Source organism: Zosterops lateralis (assembly GCF_965231275.1).
Source record: "Zosterops lateralis genome assembly, chromosome: 3".
In the NCBI taxonomy this organism is placed as follows: Eukaryota; Metazoa; Chordata; class Aves; order Passeriformes; family Zosteropidae; genus Zosterops; species Zosterops lateralis.
In genome coordinates, this window is record NC_139764.1 from 56,241,544 (window position 1) to 56,262,504 (window position 20,961).

A 20,961-nucleotide genomic window follows, 5' to 3' on the forward strand; every position below is an offset into this window, starting at 1 on the left:
CAGCAGCAGAACAAAAGCCTTGGTTTTGTTCTGCTGGGCAGGACAACAGCAAGATGTGGCACAAAGCACAAGCCAGCCAGTACAGCTGTGGTGCAGGAGTTCAGTCACTTTACCCAACAGAAGGCTCTGTTTCTGTGCTGCTGCTAGTGGAATAATCCTTCAGGGATTTTGCATATGTCAGCTGAGAATGAATGTCTCCAAGCAGAGAGCAGCAGACAGCAAGCACGGTACAGGACTCCGGCTAATGCTGTGGCAGAGCTGCCACAGCCTTCCCAGGGACTCTTCTTTCTGCAAGGGGAGATGGTGACAGTTGCTGCCCTGCAGGCCACCAGCTCGAGGCCTGTTACTTCCCAGGTGACAGCAAACTCCATGGGCTGGAGTGAAATAAAATAGTTTTCACCTTATCAGAGAGCCTGAGGGCATTGTCAGCTGGATGGAGAGCAAGAGAAAGTTAGCAAAGTAACAAATTGGCTTGGCAGCTCCTGCAATTAACACACACTGATCTCAATACCATGTGTTTGCATTTAATAGCTTTCATGTTATTTGATTTTAAATAAGTTATACTGAACCACTGAGCTAGAGCACACCTGGGAGTAGCAGAAAATACTGTCAACATACTCAGGATGCTTTTCCCCTCTCCCCAGCCACTGCAGCTCCCAGCCACTGCCTTCTGCTGACACCACTTTTGTAGCCCCTTCCCAGCCACTCCCAAGGTTGGGTTATCTCCTGATGTCAAAGGAATGCTCAGAGCAGGCAGTACTTCAAGCCCATCTTCATGGCTGCTTTGCTAAAATGGCATTCATGGCCTCTCATGCAGACCCCAGAGCTGGGGAGTTTTACACAGTCACACATCACAGAATATTCTGAGTCGAAAGGGACACCAGTGTTCATCCTGTAGCAGAAGTGAGACACTCTGTGTGAAAGTTGTCACTATTTGAAGTCTGTCAGATCCATTTTTTCCTGTCCTAAACACTGACATTTATCTATCAACATACCTGTGAATATGTTCAGTCCACCTATTCTTACCAGCATTTTAGGTAAGCAGAGACTATTGACTACCCTGACTGCATAAGCCTGTGAATGTTCCTCCTCTGTGTATTAGGAGAGGTCATTAAAATTTATTTTGTCAGTGTATTTTAATGTTGATCAAGATTCTTATTTCACTTAGATTGTTTTTTTAAAACTGTTTTGCCCTTCAGAGAGCTTAAGGGTACAAATTACTTCAGAGTAGCAACCACTACAGTACTTCCCTAGGTTTGATCCATATTTAGAAGTAAGGGGTTTTTTTTCTTCCATAATATTTTTGCAGGGGATCCTAGCCTAAATATCTCACTGTAATCATTCCATAGCACTGTAGGATAATAGCAGAGGCAGTTCCAAGAGCACATTTGCAAAACAAAAAGGCTGAAATAGGTCAGTGTGATGCTCCATTTGCTTTTCAAATCCTAGATAAAGCATAAGAGTTTCAATCCCAAACTGCACAGAGCCAGTCAGAGACAGGAACCAATAGCAACACAAACACGCCACTCCAAAACAAAGGGAGAGCCTTTCAAGTAAGCCCTAACAGAATCGACAGTCATGCATCACTGAGGTCTGTGCTGGCTGTTTTCATGTGCATCAGGAATTGGGACTTTTCAGTTTCTAATGGCAAAAGCTAAAAGAGTAAGAGCAAAGGGAAAAGCTAGAGAAGATTCAGAGAGCGTGGATGGGCATAAAGACCAGACAGAGGCAATAAACAGAGTAATTAATATGAAAAAGATGCCCATGACACAATTGGTCTGAGCTGAGTGACAGGGAAACATGCTGTAAAACAAGGAATATTTAAAGGGGGGAAAATGTGTAAAAGTAACTCTGCTCTATATTTTTCAAGTAATAGTTACTTAAAACAACTGGAAAAGTGAGCTGCACTCTGCACTGGAGCCCTGAAACACAAAGAAAGAGAAATCTAGAACGACTGGATCATCACACTTCAGAAACAAGTTTTTAATTTTTTTAAATAAAATTTTTAAATTTTGCAAGTTATAAGGCTCCTGGCCGACACTTATAAACCAATATAAATCAATGAAAAGTGTCTTTTGAGCAAGCTGGCGGAAACCAGACAAAGCAGAAAAGTTCTGTGAAGGACTGAGAGTCACCACTTCCTTGGCCAACAGAAATGTTCTAAAGAGGGCAGAGTGAGACATTTTAATATATTTCTTAAAACTACCAGATCCTAATGCATTAAAGAGATGCATTTAAGATTTCTACACTCAAAGTAAATGATGGGACAACACAGACACAGAGGGAGAAGGGAACTTGAAAGACTGAAGGACTGTAAAGGACTTGAAAGCAGGCAGCCCAGTGGAAGATTGGGCCTACAGGGAAAGCACTCCTGAAGGCTAATTCCATGCCCAAGAGATGACTGTCCTGAGACTGGCTCTATATGCAGAAGAGAGGAGCTTCTCTAGAGCTCTGATCAGAGTAGGAGCCTTGGTAGGTGCTCTCAATCATCCATTTTCCTAACCAGAGGCTTCAAGAGTGTCCTCCTAGTCCATAAGGCACCTGCAATTAAAGTTACTGATTTATCTCAGATGTCACTTCTCCATTATAGCTGAAAAAGGATTTGGCAGAACATAATAAACAAGAAACATGGCTTGTTCATAGTACAAACACATAAAATGCAAACATAAGCCCAAACATGGCTGAAAAAGGAACTTCAGCTTCTCAGAAGTATTAGGAATGTTTTCAAGAGCATCTACCAGGTCAGTTGCTCAGAAGCATATGATGAAAATGGCTGGACTACAAAGAAACCTTAGAAAATCAAAGTGAGATCTCAGAGTAACTTTATCAACAGTCTTTATGAAATAGTCTGTTGTTGCTAAAAAAGTTTTGCTAAAAGGCACAGGATTGTCTCAAGTTCTGAATTTGGTATGATGAGACACAAAGTGAGTTATTTTCATGTCTCCTTCCTGAAGCTTTCAGGCAACTCTCAATGGACAGCTGGATCTCCTCCATACATATTTCAGCAATAGCTATGTCCACTCAATTCATAAGTTAAAGAAATACAATTTTAGTTCCCAAGCACATCCTGCTGAGCATCTCATTAACACCCTGCCAAGAGCATGAGAGAACAGTAACAGCTTTTCACAGGAAAATTCAGAGTACATCTGCTGCATCATGAACTTGTGCTGTGTAAAAAACTACTACCTGGAACAAAAAGCAGCCCTGTATTTCAAGGATGAAGTGTGGGAGGTAAATAGGCCAGGTAGAGGGAACTTTACATCACCTCTGGCAGTGTAAGGCCAAGTTTTAGTCCATGCTTATTTCCTCAGACCTGGCTGAGGCATGGAACCCCAAACCTTGCCAGCTGGCGGGTCTGAGCACACAAGCATGAGTTATTTACAGTAAAGGCAAAGTGGGGTTATGATAGCTTAAGAGCGTCTGTGCACTTACAACAACTGGTCTGCAGTTCACGACCTTTCACAGTTAAAAGGAAGGTTTAAAGGACAAAAATCAAATAGACCCAACAAAGGCAAAATGTATGAACCCACAAAAACCACTGAAACCCCATGCTTGAAGCCATCTACTGTATACTACAATATAACTCTAATTTACCCTTCTTCCTGGCAGGAAGGAGAGTACTAGTTCAGAATTTTCCTCAGAATATTTTACTCTACCTCTTTGTGCTGATGTGTTAATTCCACAGTCCCTCCACACTCTAAAAGCCTGGAGCTTGTCACCCTGTCACAAAAACAGTGTACATGTGGAGAGAACTGCTGCCAGCTGGAAGCTCCAGAGCCTACCACGCAGAACGCCCTTGGCTCCAGGCATTATTGCCTGTTTCAAACTCGATGACTACCAAACATTTCAGGAATCATCCAGGTGGCTTCATCAGCAGTGCTGGTGCATACGTGCTGGTTTCCCTCCAGAAAAAATCATGTTACAGGCTCTGTGGCCTCAAGCCAGCTGACCAGTCTGAACAGAAAAAGTATATTGTCATTCTTGCAACATAAACAGAAAGAATCCATTCAGCACATCAAACTCCTCCGTGGAGAACCCACAACTCTTGGTGTGTTTTCAAAATACAGGTATTGGCTTCTAAGTCTTCTACTGTCTGGATCCCAGAAACAACTGGATAAACAACTCAGAGTTCAGCCGATCCATTCTCCCAAGCTGTTCTGGCTTAGAGGTGATAGTAACAGCCCAGTAACATGACAGCACCTCTTAAAAAGAGACAAAACTTCAATCCTTGCAAGTGGCAAATCACACTCTCCGAGGTAGCTGGATTTAACTATGGACAGCAGACAGAACTGTGCACAGAGCCTGTTCACCAAAACACACAGATGTGAACTAAGAAAAATTGCAAACAGCCACCAAAAACCCCACTGACATTCCAGGTAGTATTAACAGGCTTTGTAACTGCTGCAATACATTAATTGACTGAAAATGGACACATAGTTCTGGTCAGTTAGCAAATCAGTATTTTTATATATGTTTTCTTTTGGATATGTGACATCCTGTTGAAGGTTAAAAAACAACAAAACCAACAACAAAATCAGACAGACACCTAAATACAGCTTCCTCTCAATTTATTTGGCAAAGTAGCAATTCAGACAGTTCACACAGCATTTATTCAAGCTCTTCAAGTCTTCTGCATTTCAGCTTGTCCTTGTCTCCAAGTTTTTACTTCAGAACCATTGCTCCATCATGGAGGAGATTCCATTTTCGACTCCTAAATTCTACTCCTGGATCTCCTTTCTGTCTGAGTACCTTGACTATCATTGACCCCTTCAGTGGAATGGGTGCACTATTCTCACCAGCCTTGGTCCCAGAAGCCTTACGCCTCCTGAAGTGGTTCTTCTCCAGGAAGCTGTCATCGGGTCTCAGCTTTAACACCACTTCCAAGTCAGGCTAGCTTATTACACTGTGTCCAGAGACAGGAATTTGGATACAGTTGAGCTCATATCTTTCATTTAACGTATTAAATTAGTGAGAAGATGTAAATAAAGCTGAACTCAAACTGAAAGATACAGCGACCAAAAGGTTGAACGTTAGCATGCATCAGTTAAGATATTTCACTTCAACACCAAGAACTAGAGTCACAGTTGATTGTGGGTTAGTACAAATTTGTCAGACGCAAGTGGATTTTTCTGGATTGTATTTTCTAGAATACACGCTATATTAGTTTCTTTAGAAGATTAATCTTGTGCATGTGCTCCCAGGCTGCAGTCAGATCAGGAGGTGGTACATTTATTTCCAAGTATTTAAATAAATTAAGTCATATAGTATCTTTTACAGAGGGACAAAATGGGTCTGACCTTCAAAAAGCAGGTTATGTAAAAAGTTCCATATCCAGAGGCCTTTTAATTTTAACCTTTATGCTTCCAGGGATTAATCCTATCAAAAAATTATTGCTCTTCCACCATAAGAAGTTGTTATGGTTTTTTCCAGTGATCACTATGAGTTGTTTTATTCTATAATCCTTCTATCATAAGAAAAAAAGAAAATATAGTAAGCTGTTTATTTTAATTCCTGGTTGCTCAAATATGAGCAGGATGACTGAAGACACACTTCCCCCCTTTCCCAGAGCAGCCTACCTTACTGTACTGCTTTGCAATTTGCTGTTGACATTTTACAGTACCAAACAGAAAACTTAGGGCAGAAAAAAGGGTTTATAGCCTTCCAACTATTCTTCTATATGAAAACTGAATAAGTGCATCTGTCTGCACTTAGGGGTCCAGGATTCTTTCTGCATGCATGATGTGTTCCTTCTATAGCAATTTGGAATTCACTTTCTAAAAAGCCAGAATTTTTCCTGGGTACCCACAGTTTTAAAAATAAGAATGTTAATATAGCAAATGGCTTTGCCAAAAGCAACTTTCTTTTAGAACCAAAGGGGGGTTTGGTTTTTAATAAAGAACCTAGTAACCCATATCTCAGACTATGTACCCATCCTAATCTTCCATACAAGCACAAAACCCCCCTTCTGCTTTTAACTTTATTTGGCAAAGCAGTATTGCATAAATTGTTCAGTGATTGGAACACACCTCACCTCACATTTATGGAGGTTGATCCATGTGCATCACACCAGCACTGAGCTATAAACCACAACAGAATTTCAAGATTACATTAATGAATTTTAGAAGGAAAGGGAAAACCATGTCTGTTACGTCCAGCTTGAACAGCAATGTTTGATAAGAGCAGCCACCTACCTCTGATGTCTTGAAATTTAATATATACAAATGCCTGGCTTTAAGGTAAAAAAGCAGCTGATTGTATCTACTACATGCTAGTCTATGACACCATGTCAAAAGCTTAGAAAGGAAGTTCATCTCCTTTTAGTAGCATCTAGCAGACGTTGGAACACAGAAAACCTGGTATTACCTATGTAGTGTCGTAAGGTGCACAGAAGCAGTTTTACCAAGGGACACAGGAGCCGAGAGAAGTGAGTGTTCAAGTTCCCCCATCAAAATTAGAGCTCACAAGCCTATAGGTCTTTATCTGCACTTTTGCAGAAATTCACTTTGAACAGAAGAAAGTGAAATAAAGGCATGTTAAATAAAACAGTGCCCACATAAAATTTTCCACCATTTCTTTATCGGTTTTGCCTTGAGCATCTAAAAAAATAAAACAAACACCACGCTTTTCCATGCTGATAACAACAGTATAACGAAGTCCAAAACAAGCTGCAATGCTGTTGGTTTTCAAAAAGCTTTTAGAACTGGAGATGAGCAGTCCACTGTAACACTATGTTTGGGTCAAGATGATGTAGCTTTTACAATTCATCCCTGTAGAAAGAAAACACATGCCGTTATGTTTCTTCTCCCCTTGGAAAGGATATTTGAAAAGTTTTCATATATTGAATCAGGTTACATTTAAGTGCTCACGCACATCAGCAAAACTTCAGAAATCTCTTCAAGCATTTGGAAAAAAACCCCAAACAAACCAAAGGAAAGGCAACAGCAATCCCATATCATCTCATACTATTATGTGACTTATAGTGAAATATGGGACCCTCCATTTTACATTTAATGGATCGTTTGCTTTAAGGAAACTCCACACACTGCACAGCTAGTAACACAGCTACCTGCCGTCCAAATTCTGCTGGCTACACCCTGGCAAGCAACTGAGCCAACTTACTAGACAGAGTATTGGCAAAACCATCCTCTGTAGCTGCCAAAAAGGCAAGTTTAGCTTCAGCTGCACTCAAGAACTCTCAAGAAAGTGGGAACACAATCTTGCATCCCTGTCATGCAGTTTGTACCACTCAGTTTATTTATTTCTCAGAGGAACTCGATTAGCTCCTGGGAAAGGCTGGGGGCAGGGCAGTGTGTGTGTCTGTGTATGTGTGTGAGCTAAAAGAAGATCTAGTTAGGAGAAAGAATGTATCAGAAGTCTCTCTAAATCGCTGAAAGGAATCTAGAAAATGCAGAGGTTTCCTGTAGGACATTTAAAACACACTGAAACAAGAAACCCATAAAACCTGTATTAGAACCATAAAGTTATCATATAGTAGGGGTTTGTTTAAGTATTTCTAAAGCATTAATTTTAATGCAAAATGCCCATCAAATTTGAAAGCTGTGCACTGTGCCACTCTGAGCACTGGAAAACTCAATGAGAAGTGTTTTGCCTCTTTTTTTTTTTTTTTTCACAAGGCACAAGTGATCTATAAATTCAGAATGAGTTTGCCACAATTTTTCTTTTCATAGGTGCATCAGCCTCATTAGCCAAAGCAGTGTCTGAATTAGAAAAAACCCCAGTAATGTGATTGCTGGCTCAATATATAATAGTACTTCCAGCTATCATGCAAACTAACGCACAAAAATCTAGTTCTACATGCACACATACGAAACTTTTAAGTTACAAAGATGTTATTATGCTCCAGGAATCATACAGCATGGAATGACAGCATGCAAAACATTTTAAAAAGCAACTGAAAAGGCTGTAGAAACTAGTGCTTAAATGACTAGTTTTCTATCTAATGCAGTTGAGATGCAAACCTTGTGATTTGTAAGTGATAAATATTTGCATTCTTTGCACTTTGCACTGCCTCCTAATAGTAAGGTACTAATCACACAGCTTTAGAGCACTGCAGTAATTACAGACAGCAGAAAAAAGCAGGAGGCAGAAGAACACATCTTGGCAGGGATAAAGAAAAATCTTTTTATAGCTAAAGGTTTGGAAGCTCTCCTTATTTGTCTATCTCACAGAATGGGTATTTGCTTACTTTAAAAAGAAAAAAAGAAACGAACATCTGATACCCAGTTTAAAATGCAGTGCCAGTGAATTCAGACCAAGTGCTTCATTCATCCCTAACATTTCCAGGAGCTGCATCATCAGTTAATTTTTACAACTTCAATAAGTGTATGTAAGTAATGACTATTGCTGTTGCTGGCTTAGTCTCATATGCCTAATTGTGGGTGTGATTTTTATCCTGATTCCTACCACATACTCACAGCTTTAAAAAACCCTGATCTTTTATTGTGACAAGCAATTCTTCATCCTTCAAACCTAAGGCAGATAGAGCCTCAAGAAACTATAAGCCTAAGAAACATTCTGTATTTACTTCGAAACTATTAAAGACAATGATTTTATCCAGCTGCAGATGTTAGCAAGGCTTTTGCCTTTTTGCTAATGCACTTAAGGTATTTAAGCTGAGGGTTTGTTTTTTCTTTTATTTTCTTATAAATAAAACATAAAAGTATTATATAAATAAATAATTTAAAATAAATATATAATTTACTATAGATTATATTAAAATGGCAATGTTTTAATTGCTGTATTTTTCATTGCTTTAACATATTCCTGACCACTACATCCTATATGTGACATTCAAAAAAAGGATTTTCACATTTTATTTTTTAGAACATTTACTGTATTAAGGGAATCAGCTTTCCTCAAGAGATTTTCCACTTGCTCTTCACTACTCATTAATCTAATAACAGCATGCCAGCCCAAACCAATCCACGATATAAGTGTTAAAAATATACAGCACTTATTTTCTACAGATAGAAGTTGAATTTATATGTCCATTATTGGACTGTATGTATTAGAAAGTTCCAGAAAAGTCTCAGATCACCAAAGTTAACAGTTGTCAGCTTTCTCCCTAATGTAGTACAGCTTGCAGACATAAATACATATTGCAAACCAGCATCAGCTGACCTGAGCTGATCCTGTATGGATCAGAAGCTGCCAAGCTATGAAATGTACCAGGTTTCAGCTACTGGTAAGAATCAGGATATACAGGCCTATCCTCCCAGTCAAACAACAAAATCTATTCTGCTACAAAGCTTAAAAGAAGACTCAAAAGATAACTCTTTCCTTGTTAAAACTATCCTGTTGTCCCCTAAAGACACAGGAAAGATCTACTAATTTGCATTCTTTCTGGCCACAGCTGTTTGCTGTGATTCTTACACAATTTACAAAATTTCTCTCCACCTTCATATATGTACTCCTTCCAATCTGCTTACCAGCTCCTGCTTAGCAAGCAATATATATATATTTAGGGTTTAAGTCATCACAGTAGTCCTTCTCAGGCCTTTGGAATTCCAGCAAGAGAACCACTCATCTGTCAACTGAGGCATCAAAGCAACTTCATAAGCTCAAGTTAAAGCAAATTTCAGAAGTCACTAGCTCAAAATTACTATTCTTGAAAAAAATGTAAGAAAGTTTGAAAAACTTTGGCTTACTACTAGGGAAAACATATACATGAATATTTGAATATTCCATGCTTCCCATTATGAATATTCAACAACAAACTAAGAAACATTCCTAGAAAAAAAAATCCAATAGACAGCATTTTGGGTAAATAACAGAGTTCGTCAAGAAATAAAATAAAGAATCTATAATCTTATCAACAATAAATTTGGGATACAAGTAAGTCATGCAGCTATGCAATTCCTCACCACCTCTTTAGTGGAAGGCATTCAAATTAAGTATTTGAACAAACATTTATAAATCTATCTGAAGTCTGTATCTCAATCTTTTAGATTCACTTCAATTTTCTGGTAATTAGGCAGCATTTGACTTTCCCTTTTCAATATGTCATTCATCAATGAAAAATATGTTGTCATTACTGAAAGCAAAGTTCAGAGTGAACTTTTATGAATTAGAAATACAGCATCTACTCAGTGTTTCAGCAGGCCATTATTTCTCACTTTATAACTTTAAAGATGCAATATTTACACTTGTAGCATTTTAACCTGGAAAGGTGCTATTATAAAATATTTATTATTTGCTATGATCAATCATAAAATTGAGAGTAAATTGAAATTATATAGAATTTTTTTCTATAATCTACCGTATCTGTAATCTACTAAGATATATCACATGCACTTCTAAATAATTGTATTGGGTTTGCCTGGCAAGGTTTGGAAGGGGGAAGAAGGGCAGGGCTGCAGGGTGGCTTCTGTGAGAAGGTGGCAGAAGCTTCCTCCATTTTCTATAGAGCCAACACCAGCTGGCTCCTACTCAGACCCTCACTGGCCAATGCTGAGCCAGTCAGGAATGGAAGCAACACCTCTGCAGTAACACATTTAAGAGAGTAAAAAGTTATTGTGCAGAGAAGAGCGGGGTGAGAACATGAGGGAAGAACAGCCCTGCAGACACCCAGATAAGGGGAGGAGAGGCAGGAGCTGCTGCAGGTACTGGAGCTGAGATTCCCCTGCAGCACCTGATGCAGACCATGGTGAGGCAGCTGTGTCCCTGCAGCCCATGGAGGATCACAGGGATGCAGAGATCCCCCTGCAGCCCATGGAGGAGCCCATGCTGGAGCAGGTGGATGCCTGAGAGGAGGCCATGAACCCATGGGAGGCCTGTGCTGGAGGAGGGTCCTGGCAGGGGCCTGCAGACCCATGGAGAGAGGAGCCCACTCTGGAGCAGGTTGCCTGGAAAGACTTGTCACCCTGTAGGGAACCTATGCTGGAGCAGGCTGTGCCTGCACGACTGCCTCTAAAGAACAGTGACCCACCTTGGAGCAGTTCATGAAGAACTGTCGCCCATAGAAAGGACTCATGTCGGAGAAGTTCATGGAGAACTGTGTCCTGTAGGAGGGAGCCCACACTGGAGCTGACAAAGGACTCCTGTCCCTAAGCAGCAGTGGGAAGAATGTGTGATTAACTGACTGTAAACCCCAGTCCTTGCCTCCTTGCACTGCCTGGGGGCAGGAGGTAGAGGTAGGAAGGATGGAGAAGGGGCACAGGAAAGGTGTTTTTAAGGTTTGTTCTACATCTCATTATCCTGTTTTGATTTTGCTTGGCAATAATTTCAATTAATATCCTCAAGTCAAGTCTGTTGTACCCATGGTGGTAACTGGTGAGTGATCTCTCCCTGTCCCTAACTCATGAGTCTTCTGTTGTATTTTTCTCTCTGTCCAGTTGTGGAGGGAGCAGCTTTGGTGAGCACCTGGCATTCAGTCAAACCACCACAATAATACATACATAATTCTTAAATTTAACCTAAAATATTTTGTGCAGAGATTTTTTTTACCAAAGTAAAATAAACTTGAACCATAATCATTATTCTGCGTGGTCTGAGGAATTCCAGCAAACAATACCTGCTGAATTGAAACTAAACTGGTCAACTAGCTCATCAGGGGCACTTGAAACACTGAATTAAGAGTTTCTAAGCAGAAACATATTAAAATATAGCCTAATAAATACATTTTCCAGAAGGGTGTTAATTGTGGTTGATGTACAGATAAGAGAGTACAGTAATAGCCTCAGTTTAGTCACTTAAGTTTTTCCTCAGAAACATCATACTGTTATTATAATTTTGTATTTTATCAGCAAGTATGAATTTAGCATGACATTTATAAATAATTTCTACTAATACAATATGTAAGACAGAAGTAGTTGTTAACATTTTTAAACAGCTGCCTGTCTGGAAATCAAATCCAAATTGCAACAAAGACTCATCGCTAAGTGTTATTAACATTGTCATTCTCTTATGCATCACTATCAGCAGTAGTGTGGCCAGCAAGACAAGGTATCCCCTGGAGGTATTTAAAAAGATGTTAGAACTGGCCCTTAGGAACGTGGTTTATTGGTGGACTTGGCAGCACTGGGTTAAAATTTTAGTCAGACTCAATGACCTTAAATGTGTTTTCTATCCTAAATAATACCCTGATTCTGTGACTTTTTAAAATTGTCTGTCCCTATAAGTAGTAAGTGAACTCTCACAGAGAAATAAAACCAGAGAGATACTAATTTATACAAGATCTGCCAATAAGGCAGCCATCAAGTCATGTTCCCAAGTGTGCAACACAAGAGGCCTTCTCTCCATCCTACTTTTCAGTAAAAAAACCCAAAACAATTGAAAAGTTTTATGTGATAGGATACCCTTATCAGTTTAATCGCATAAGTGGGCATTGACTGCTGGATCTCTGGCAAACTGCATTGTTTTGTTTCGTACCAGAGTTATGGTTCCTATGTATATTCTACTTCTAAATGTCCCAGACAGTCACATTTGAAATGATTGCACTAATACTGGGAGATTGAAAAAAACAGTACTTCAACTGAACCAAAACTAGAAAGTCATGGCCTAAATTTAAAGAAATTTAACAGTATTTACAAAAAAGATGCTTTATTTAGCAAATGTATTGAAATCCAAGGAATCTTTTCCTTCCAGCTAGTCCAGACCTCCTTTTGCTAAAAGTTCCAGTTTTACACAGTGAAGCATGATACAAAATACCTGAAGATAGGTTTGACTTCAAACACCACTTAAGAGTGTTGTGCTGCTTTGCAAAAGCACCTTGCAGCCCCATTAAAGAACATTCCAAAATGTGAATGGCTCAGCAAAAATGTAAACAGCTTCTTTTCTGCCAACTGGAAGGTCTGCTAGCCTAGGAAAATGCTGCTGGCATCATATTCTGTGAAGGGACACCTTCCTTCAATGTGATGGAAGAGTTACTACCTGCATTAGGAATGAAACCACATAATGTAAACTAAAAGAATGACAAACTAAAAACATATAGAATTGAGCTAATCTTAAAATGATTACTGTTTAATGAATTTGAGATTTACAACAACTAGTCTCCCATACCCTACAGATTTTTATCACAGAAACACTTGGAGTTGCTTTTTCAGAGGAGTCTCTAACGGAACTCTTCTCACAGATCTTGAGCAATTTAGAAAAGAAAAACTGAAATCTAGGAAGTGAAGAAAAAACACCTCCTTCATCTTTGATACCAGCATAGATAGCAAATGCTGACTTATAATTAGGAATTTCCTTAGCAGCAGCTGGGTGACAATACACTTCATAGTCAACAATAGGAAAAACAACAAAAAGAAAGATGTGACTTCCTGTAAGGTCAGTGGTACACTGACAGTTATCCTAGAAAATGGAATGGCAATTTTCTTCAGATCAAATTTTCTTCATGACAAAAAAGACAATTAAAAAAATATCAAATGTTACAAGAAGTGGACTTCTGAGATTTTCTTTAACAGAGAGTTCCAAGACTGAACGAAATTTAAATGTGCAAGGCAAGATAAACCCTCTATGCCACTGCAAATGAATCCTTCAAGCTAAGCACTTTATTTTTCTGATAACATGACTGCAAATTCTTAAATTAAAAATAAATAAATAAAATCAAGAAGTGCTTCAGAAAACCACAGAAACTGGTATGGATTTCTGGGGAAAATAACCCTATAGTATGCATGACTGAAGAAGGCTCAAACTATTAGCTCTTCCCAGGCTAGCAGACAAAATGAAATACCAAACTGCACCAAAGAGATGCAAAACCCTCAAAATTCTAGTCTTTAACATAGCACTCTACCTTCACTTGTAGCAAGGGATAAACTATCATTCAAGAGACTCTTCCTAAAGTGTTTTATGAATACACAACTGCTGCTACCAAAAAATCCCAATTGCTACTATAATCAGATAAGGTGGAAATGGAGAAAAATCTATGAAACCTTTCAGAGAGAAGGAAGGCTTAAAGAGATGACTATTCTTTTTTAGAGCAGCAAAGCATGGACTCCAAACTTAAATAAAACATTTGCCAGAGGAGGAAACCGACCACAAAGGAAAGCTTCCAAAGCCTTACAAGAGGCAGGAAACCCCTGAGTACCACACTGAGGGAATACTGGCAATATTCGAGGCCAAAGTATTCATTTGCATAACAAATACAAAACATTTGAATAACAAGCACGCTTCACAAGCTTTGAGCTAAGCTGTATTTCACTGAAGTTGTTTTAAGAGTTATTTGTACGTGGTGGCTATATAGTAACCCAAGAAACACTGAAATAAGTTTTCACTAAGCAACAGTATGCAAACTGCATTATTTGTACTTTTTATGAATGTTTTGATAGGTTAGACTAAGTATTCATGTATTCAAATCACAAGCTATACTCCCGAATATCAAGGGAAAAAAGCCAAAATTCTAAATTTAGGTTATAAAGCTCAAGAGTTGTTTTCAGAGCTCAATGCACATCTCTGCACTTCACTAATGCCAATAACACATTCAACAAGCACTTTCTGCCAGGAAGCAAAACAGCAGTGCTGCTTTGTTCATTCACATACTAATGTCTAGCATGGCTTAAGCTGACAGCTGCATTAAGTCTATTTATTTATTTATTTATTACTGGCTATTCAATTCAGCAAACTGGAAAGTTTCCTGCTTCCAGAAAGGCCTTCAGAGTTTGCTGTATCGGCAAACGCAAATACTGCCCCATCAGAGACAGATCATACACTTCTAATAACATGTCTGAGAAAATTTTCTGAACACTACTCAACTACATTTATACTCTAGGGAAGAAGGAATTATCTTCTCTACTTTTTGCTACTTGGGGGCTAAAGGAAAAATGCTTGCAAGATCATCTACATTTTCCACAAAGGATTTTGCAAATATTTTTCTTTCTTTGTAGTGCTTCAGAAAAATAAAAAACGAACACCCAATTACCACTAACTTAAAGGACAAAATAGTATTTATTAAGTAAAATTTTACACTTCACCTTAATTATTGGGCAAAATAGTTATAAAAAATTCATTAAAAGTGAAATTTAACCTTAGAAAATAATGTGTTTAAAACAACAAATAAGAATCTTCAGAACACCAAAGACTAAAAAAAATACGTCCAAAAAAGACAAAGTGCAACCCATGCAATATTTTTCGTCTGCTTTTAATTTAACTCAAACTTAGCATAACCTCCTTTGGGTGATGTAGTAATGCAGACTGAGTCACTTTTCATGGTATGGAGGAGCAGAAAGCAATGACAGCAGCAAAGGCAGGCCTTGCAGTCTATCTGCTTAAAATTCACACCCTTTCACCTTGCATGTGTGTGGAAGAAGTAAGTGGAACAGAAAATCACTTCCACCTGGACCACTGCTTCTCTTTATCTGTTAAAGGCACATATATCACTCCCATCAGAGGCTTCATTTTGACACTGCCATCTTCTAGTTTGTCATACTGTTCGAGCATCTGGTTTCCCCCAGCAGGGCCAACTGGTAATATCAATCTTCCGCCAGGTTTTAACTGGTCTATAAGCTAGAACACAACACAGAAATTAGAATGTAACCAGCCACTTCAGAGAAGCTGGATCCAAAGTTTGTTACAGTAAATTAATAGCTTTGCCAGTATGTATCTATCTACTTTTATGCAGTAGATAACTATTTCCATTAGGGGAAAAAAAAGTGCACTGAAAATGAGAGTATCACAGCAACACAGTACAACAACTGGTATTACAGTAGAATAATTAACTGGGTAGATTGCAGTTTTATTTTCTATATATGTAGGGGAAACATGTAAATCACAAATTAATTTTACAGCAGATTCAATCTTTTGAAAATGTTTAACTGTTCAATAGATATTGTGCATCAATACAGGCCCATTGCCAAAAATTCTGGGGGTAACTGATTTCCCCTTAAGCCTTTAGAATAAAATATGAGATTGGTGACTTTTTATTACTTCTCTTCCTGGAAAAATTTTGTCTACAACACACTCACTAACCAACAGCTCCTCTTTCATTCTGTGAATGGAACAGCCTTTTATGAAACTTGTGTAAAATATATGAATATGAGTAAGATAAGTGACACATAAACATAGTATGTGAGAAATGCTTGCATTTTTTTTTCACAGTTAAAGGAGGCTAATCACAGTAGTCTCAAGAAAAATTTCATACTTCCCAGATGTCATGAAAAAAACCCTTGATCCCCATTGCTAACAAAAGTTATACTTAAGAACTGTTTCATTCACAAATAAGCTTTCAATTACTTTTTAAATACCTGTCAATATTTTGCTGGGAACACCCTCCCCACACACCCCCTCCCAAAAAAAAAAAAAAAACCCAAAAAAAAAACCCAACAAAAAAACCACAAACAACAAAGCCCAAACAATAAATCTGCCTAAAAAACCCCAAAAAAACCCCCCAAAAAACCAAAACAACAACAACAAGAAAAAAAAAATCCTCCCAAAAACCCCACAACCAAGTTTAAAAAAAATGAAGCAGAAAACCGCAACAAAACAACCCACCACCACTGGTCGTTGTCTGGAAATGTCCAATCTATCTATAACAACTCAAAACCCAGTCTTTCACTATCCCTCGCTAAGTTTAAAAACCTTAACTGGCATCTAGCATATAAAAATCATGCTATGTATTACCATGTGCCTGATGAAAGGAAGAGAAAAAAAATTATCTGCAAAAATGACTGTATGTATGCACACTCTAAAGCCCCTAGTTACTCTTCAGCTTCTCTAGTGGATGGATGGATACTGCCCTGTATCCATTCTGGATACTGCCCTGTATCCATTCTGAAAGCTATGAACAAATGGCACTGTTTGTACCTCCAGCTGAGCATTTTACTTTTAACAGACTCAGTGCTTTGGAACTTAGAAAACACACTTAAATTCTGTAAGTCACTGTTTGATAAAATTATCCCATTAAACAAAATGCTCCAGTTCACTGTTGTAATAGAGGGCTGCACACATGTCATTTTAAAACATGTTTATTTAGAGCAGAGTTATTAGAACATACAGCTTTATCAAACCAACAGGAAGCCCAGTTGTAACAGAGACAAAACCCCCACACCATACAGTAATACCACACTGCCCACTGATACTCCCAGCAGTGCAAGCTACCAAGTATTTTACATATAGATGTATGCAAAGCATTCTCTACAGCTAAGATATTACAGAAACACACACACAAAACATAAAGGCTTACTGCTTGGGGCACAACTGGGGCTGCAGCTCCAACATGAATGGCATCATAGGGAGCTTCTTCTGCATATCCCATTCGTCCATCTCCCACTGCAAGAAAACACTATTTTTAAAAACATTTTCAAAAGCACTGTAGAAAACAGCTGTTTTCCCATATCTATACGTTAAAAATAATCACATTTGTATAACAAATGCAACAAAACTCTCTTATGTATATACACATGCTTATAAAATATACTAAATAGTATTGAAGCATCTGAAATTAGAAAGCATGGATTTATAATGAAAGTTCTTGGAAACACATGGTCTGCCTAGAAAAGATACTAAAGTATTTATGTTCCCTACCAACTCCAGCACAGCTGAGTTTCTCCCCTCATTACCCTCTTAGAACATACACTTTGCTTTGCCTTTATGCACACCATTCCTAAATATTATGCAAATCGTAAGTCCAAAGCATTAAATGTCAGAAGCACGTATCAGAAGACTCCAAAGGTGAGGAAAAGACAAAGGAAGTGCTCCACGGACTATATGCCTACAACTGCATTACCAGTTGAAACAAGAGCCCACACGTCTTTGCAAACATTAATGCAGAACTGCAGTAACCTCTGCACACCCCTCGTTCCAGCAGAGGGGCCTCACTATTCTTCCTGCAGACAATCACCGGACTAACACAGAGAGCCACGTCAGACTCATGGCCAAAGCTCCAGGTGGCTGCTTGGAAAATGCTAGGAGTAATTAAGGTTTTCAGGGGTTACCAGTGCTGCTGCAGCTTTGGTGGAGAGCTCATGGAGAAGCACCCAATCACAGATGTCTCATACCATCCCAGTTATGCAGAAGGAAAGAGTAACAGTTTGGGGTTTTTAAACCAATGAAATGTGACAAACTAAACTGGACCTCGGGTTAAGTTCTGTAAGAAGACGATGTGAATATGGCATCCACAATATTTACAGGAAAGCAACAGGAAGTCAGGCTCTCTCTGCAGTTATTTAGAACAAATGTAATAAATAAGGCTGAACCATCCATAAATTCATACTCTGTGATTACAGAAGATCCAATAATCAGTCAAGAAGAAAACACATGGAGGTTAATGAGCATAGATAGTCCTCTGATCAGCACAAGTAATTTAGGGTTTCCCACCTTCAGGCTAAGTTTTGACTTCTGTGCAAACACCAATATCACAGGTTAATTAAAACTGAAAGAGTCAAAAGAAGTGCTACGCCCCAGTCAGAGGCTGAAAATCTGTCAACTGTTTGCCTTCCAAAAACTCACAAGGCAGGAAAAACACACAGTTACCCCAGCAGGTTTCATTCTGACCTCCATGATAAGGAGGGCCATCTGGATAGTAAGAACACCCTTAGGAATCCAAGACAGTACAGGACCTGGACAGCTCCTCAAAACAGTTAAAACTGAGGTGTTTGTTATCTTCCTTATGAGGTCCTAAAAGATGACCCTGGCAAGGACCTTCTGCATCCATGCTCTTGAAGAGCCTCTTAGTGGTCAGTGACATAAATACTCATATCACCAATCCTGACCAGCACAAGCTCCAACCAAGGGCCACAAGCAGAAGCTGCCAAGCAAGAAGTACCACTGCTTCAGGAGAACTCATCCCTATCAAACACCATTTCCACTAAGTCAGATGGCAACAGAGATCACCACTAATAAAAGTTCCAGTATTTCCAGGGTGTAATCCCTCTGACTGCCAAAGTGGGTTCTACTGGAACAACCACCTCAAAGCAGTCAAGTATATAATTTATACTTATATATCGTAGTACCACTATACAACTCTTCTAAAGAAGCAGCAATGATGTGTTTGTTACTGTATCAAGCTGCTCTTCCATCAGAAATGGCAACAGAGAAAGACTTACTTAGTTTAATCATACAGATTCTGCTAAAAATTATGTTAGTTACACAAGGAGGCAGATCCTCATTCCCCAGGGTGCACAGCAGGCATTAGAAGCAATGATCTACAGTACTGCTGGCAAAAGAAGTGACTTCCAAGTTGAAGGAGCAGCTGTGAAAGAAACTGCTGTCACTTCTGAAGAAGAACACATGTATTCTGACACATTAATGTCCCTAGTGCACTCTCCAAAGAAGTCTGAATGTGACTTCTGCACATCTTAGCACTTTACTGACAGCAGTGAAACAGACTCAAAAACAACTAACCCCTTTGCTCTTAGCAATAGCTAACCTATTGCTTAGCTAACATCTTCATCAATAACACTAATAGCTAACATCTTCAAAAACAGCACACACCCAACCAAAGGGAAAAAAAAAATCATGCTCCTTCATATGTATCAGGCACAGCATGGGTCTTTCCTTTTAAAATCCACAAAAATTCTTATGGCTACAGAAGAACCATATCCACCTACAACGGCAACACTTTTAGATATACAGAAGATTTAGAACATGATTAAATTTGCATTCATATATTCAACATCATTCAAATTATTACATTATTCAATGTCCAAGGGGAAAGAGCAGCCCAAATTTTCAGCTTGTGTTTACATCCTGAATAACGTCACCAATCCTACTCACATCTCCAGTTACATGCAACCTGTTAGTGAAATAATCGTGGTGGTGGGTGATAGGTGGTGATGGGAAAAAAAAGGTCAGGACTTTTTGATATGAAAGGGTTCTGTAGCTTGTTTATAAATCTAGACCTGACCTGCTGATCACCATACTCAAGCCTTCAGTGCCTCTATGTAGACCTGTTTCACACAGAGTTGTAGCATGAGCACAGAAACAGAAGAAAATTACTTCCCTCAGTCATTTAGAATCCCTCATCCCTGCTGGCTATGGCTGCATCAGCAAATAGTGCAGTACAATAGAAGCAGATCTGTACAGCAAAAGCTTTTGCTGAGAACCTGGCATCCATGCAACATATGCATTTCAGGATAATCGCTGCAGTCTAGATCTAAATCTTATCATCTTAATATCCACATATCAAACATATTTGGTTGCTTCTTGGAACACAATCTTGTCAAGTTTCATCCAAGAGAATCAAATTTTGTGCTTTCCAGGAGTACTCTCATGTGAACCAAAGAGTGGTAAGTAGAAGCACTTGAGAGATTCACCTCAAAAGCTTCCTCCTGATATTAAGAAGAAACAAAATAAAAATTAAGCTATTAAAAAAAAAGACCCACAAACTAACAAAGACATGTTAGTCCAAGTATATCTATTCCCAACTTCTCAGTGCAGTTTTACTGAGACACCCCAAAATAACTTTAGTATTCCTGAAATACAATTATGGTATATGTGAGATATGGCAAAGCAGAGTAGAATGTCTGAAGCACACTGTGAAAAGCAGCAATTGACACACCTGGTCTTATTTCATACAGTTCCCATCATCAATCAACTGATTTTCACAACTTTTTTGTGTGTGTTCGGGATGGGGGGGGGTTTGGGTGGGGTTTTCTATTGCTGTCTTTTTGTTTTATATAAATAGCTGTCTGGATTCTTGCTCCACATCAAAGAGCTCCCAGGAATCCAGCACAGCTGAACCATTCTTCTCCACCTAATTCACAGAGGTATTACTTGTCCATCTGTACTTTTTAAAAATGTACCACACAACGAAATTATTCACAAGTCTCTTAGTTACCCTGCTACATAGACAAAAATAATATAAATAATGATGATTACTTAGAATTCTAGACTTGCAAGACCACCAGAGTTTGTTTCTGGAACGACCAGAAGCTTAAGTCAAAATTGCTTTTGTACAGCAACAATGGAAATTATTCCCTCATTCCCCCTCTACAGCCCTAGCAACTCCTTTTCCAAGAAGTTTTTAGACATAAGTAGTCTCAGTGAGATACATTGCATTTTATACAT

General features: G+C 38.8%; 1 protein-coding gene across 2 annotated transcripts in view; it reads right to left on the reverse strand.

The window, feature by feature from the left end:
* Positions 1-4,551: 4,551 nt before the first annotated feature.
* The window catches only part of PCMT1 (protein-L-isoaspartate (D-aspartate) O-methyltransferase), a gene marked incomplete at its 5' end in the record, with an annotated part of 35,841 nt that continues 19,431 nt past the window's right edge, over positions 4,552-20,961 (reverse strand). The window contains 3 exons of one of the 2 annotated variants that reach the window (XM_083858445.1): positions 4,552-6,767; positions 15,293-15,462; positions 17,138-17,223. In XM_083858445.1, coding sequence (XP_083714571.1) covers positions 6,755-6,767; positions 15,293-15,462; positions 17,138-17,223 — 269 coding nt within the window. In that variant the 3' untranslated portion in view covers positions 4,552-6,754. Of the gene's footprint in view, positions 6,768-15,245; positions 15,463-17,137; positions 17,224-20,961 lie in introns of both variants that reach the window. The other variant, XM_083858446.1, reaches the window with a different exon arrangement.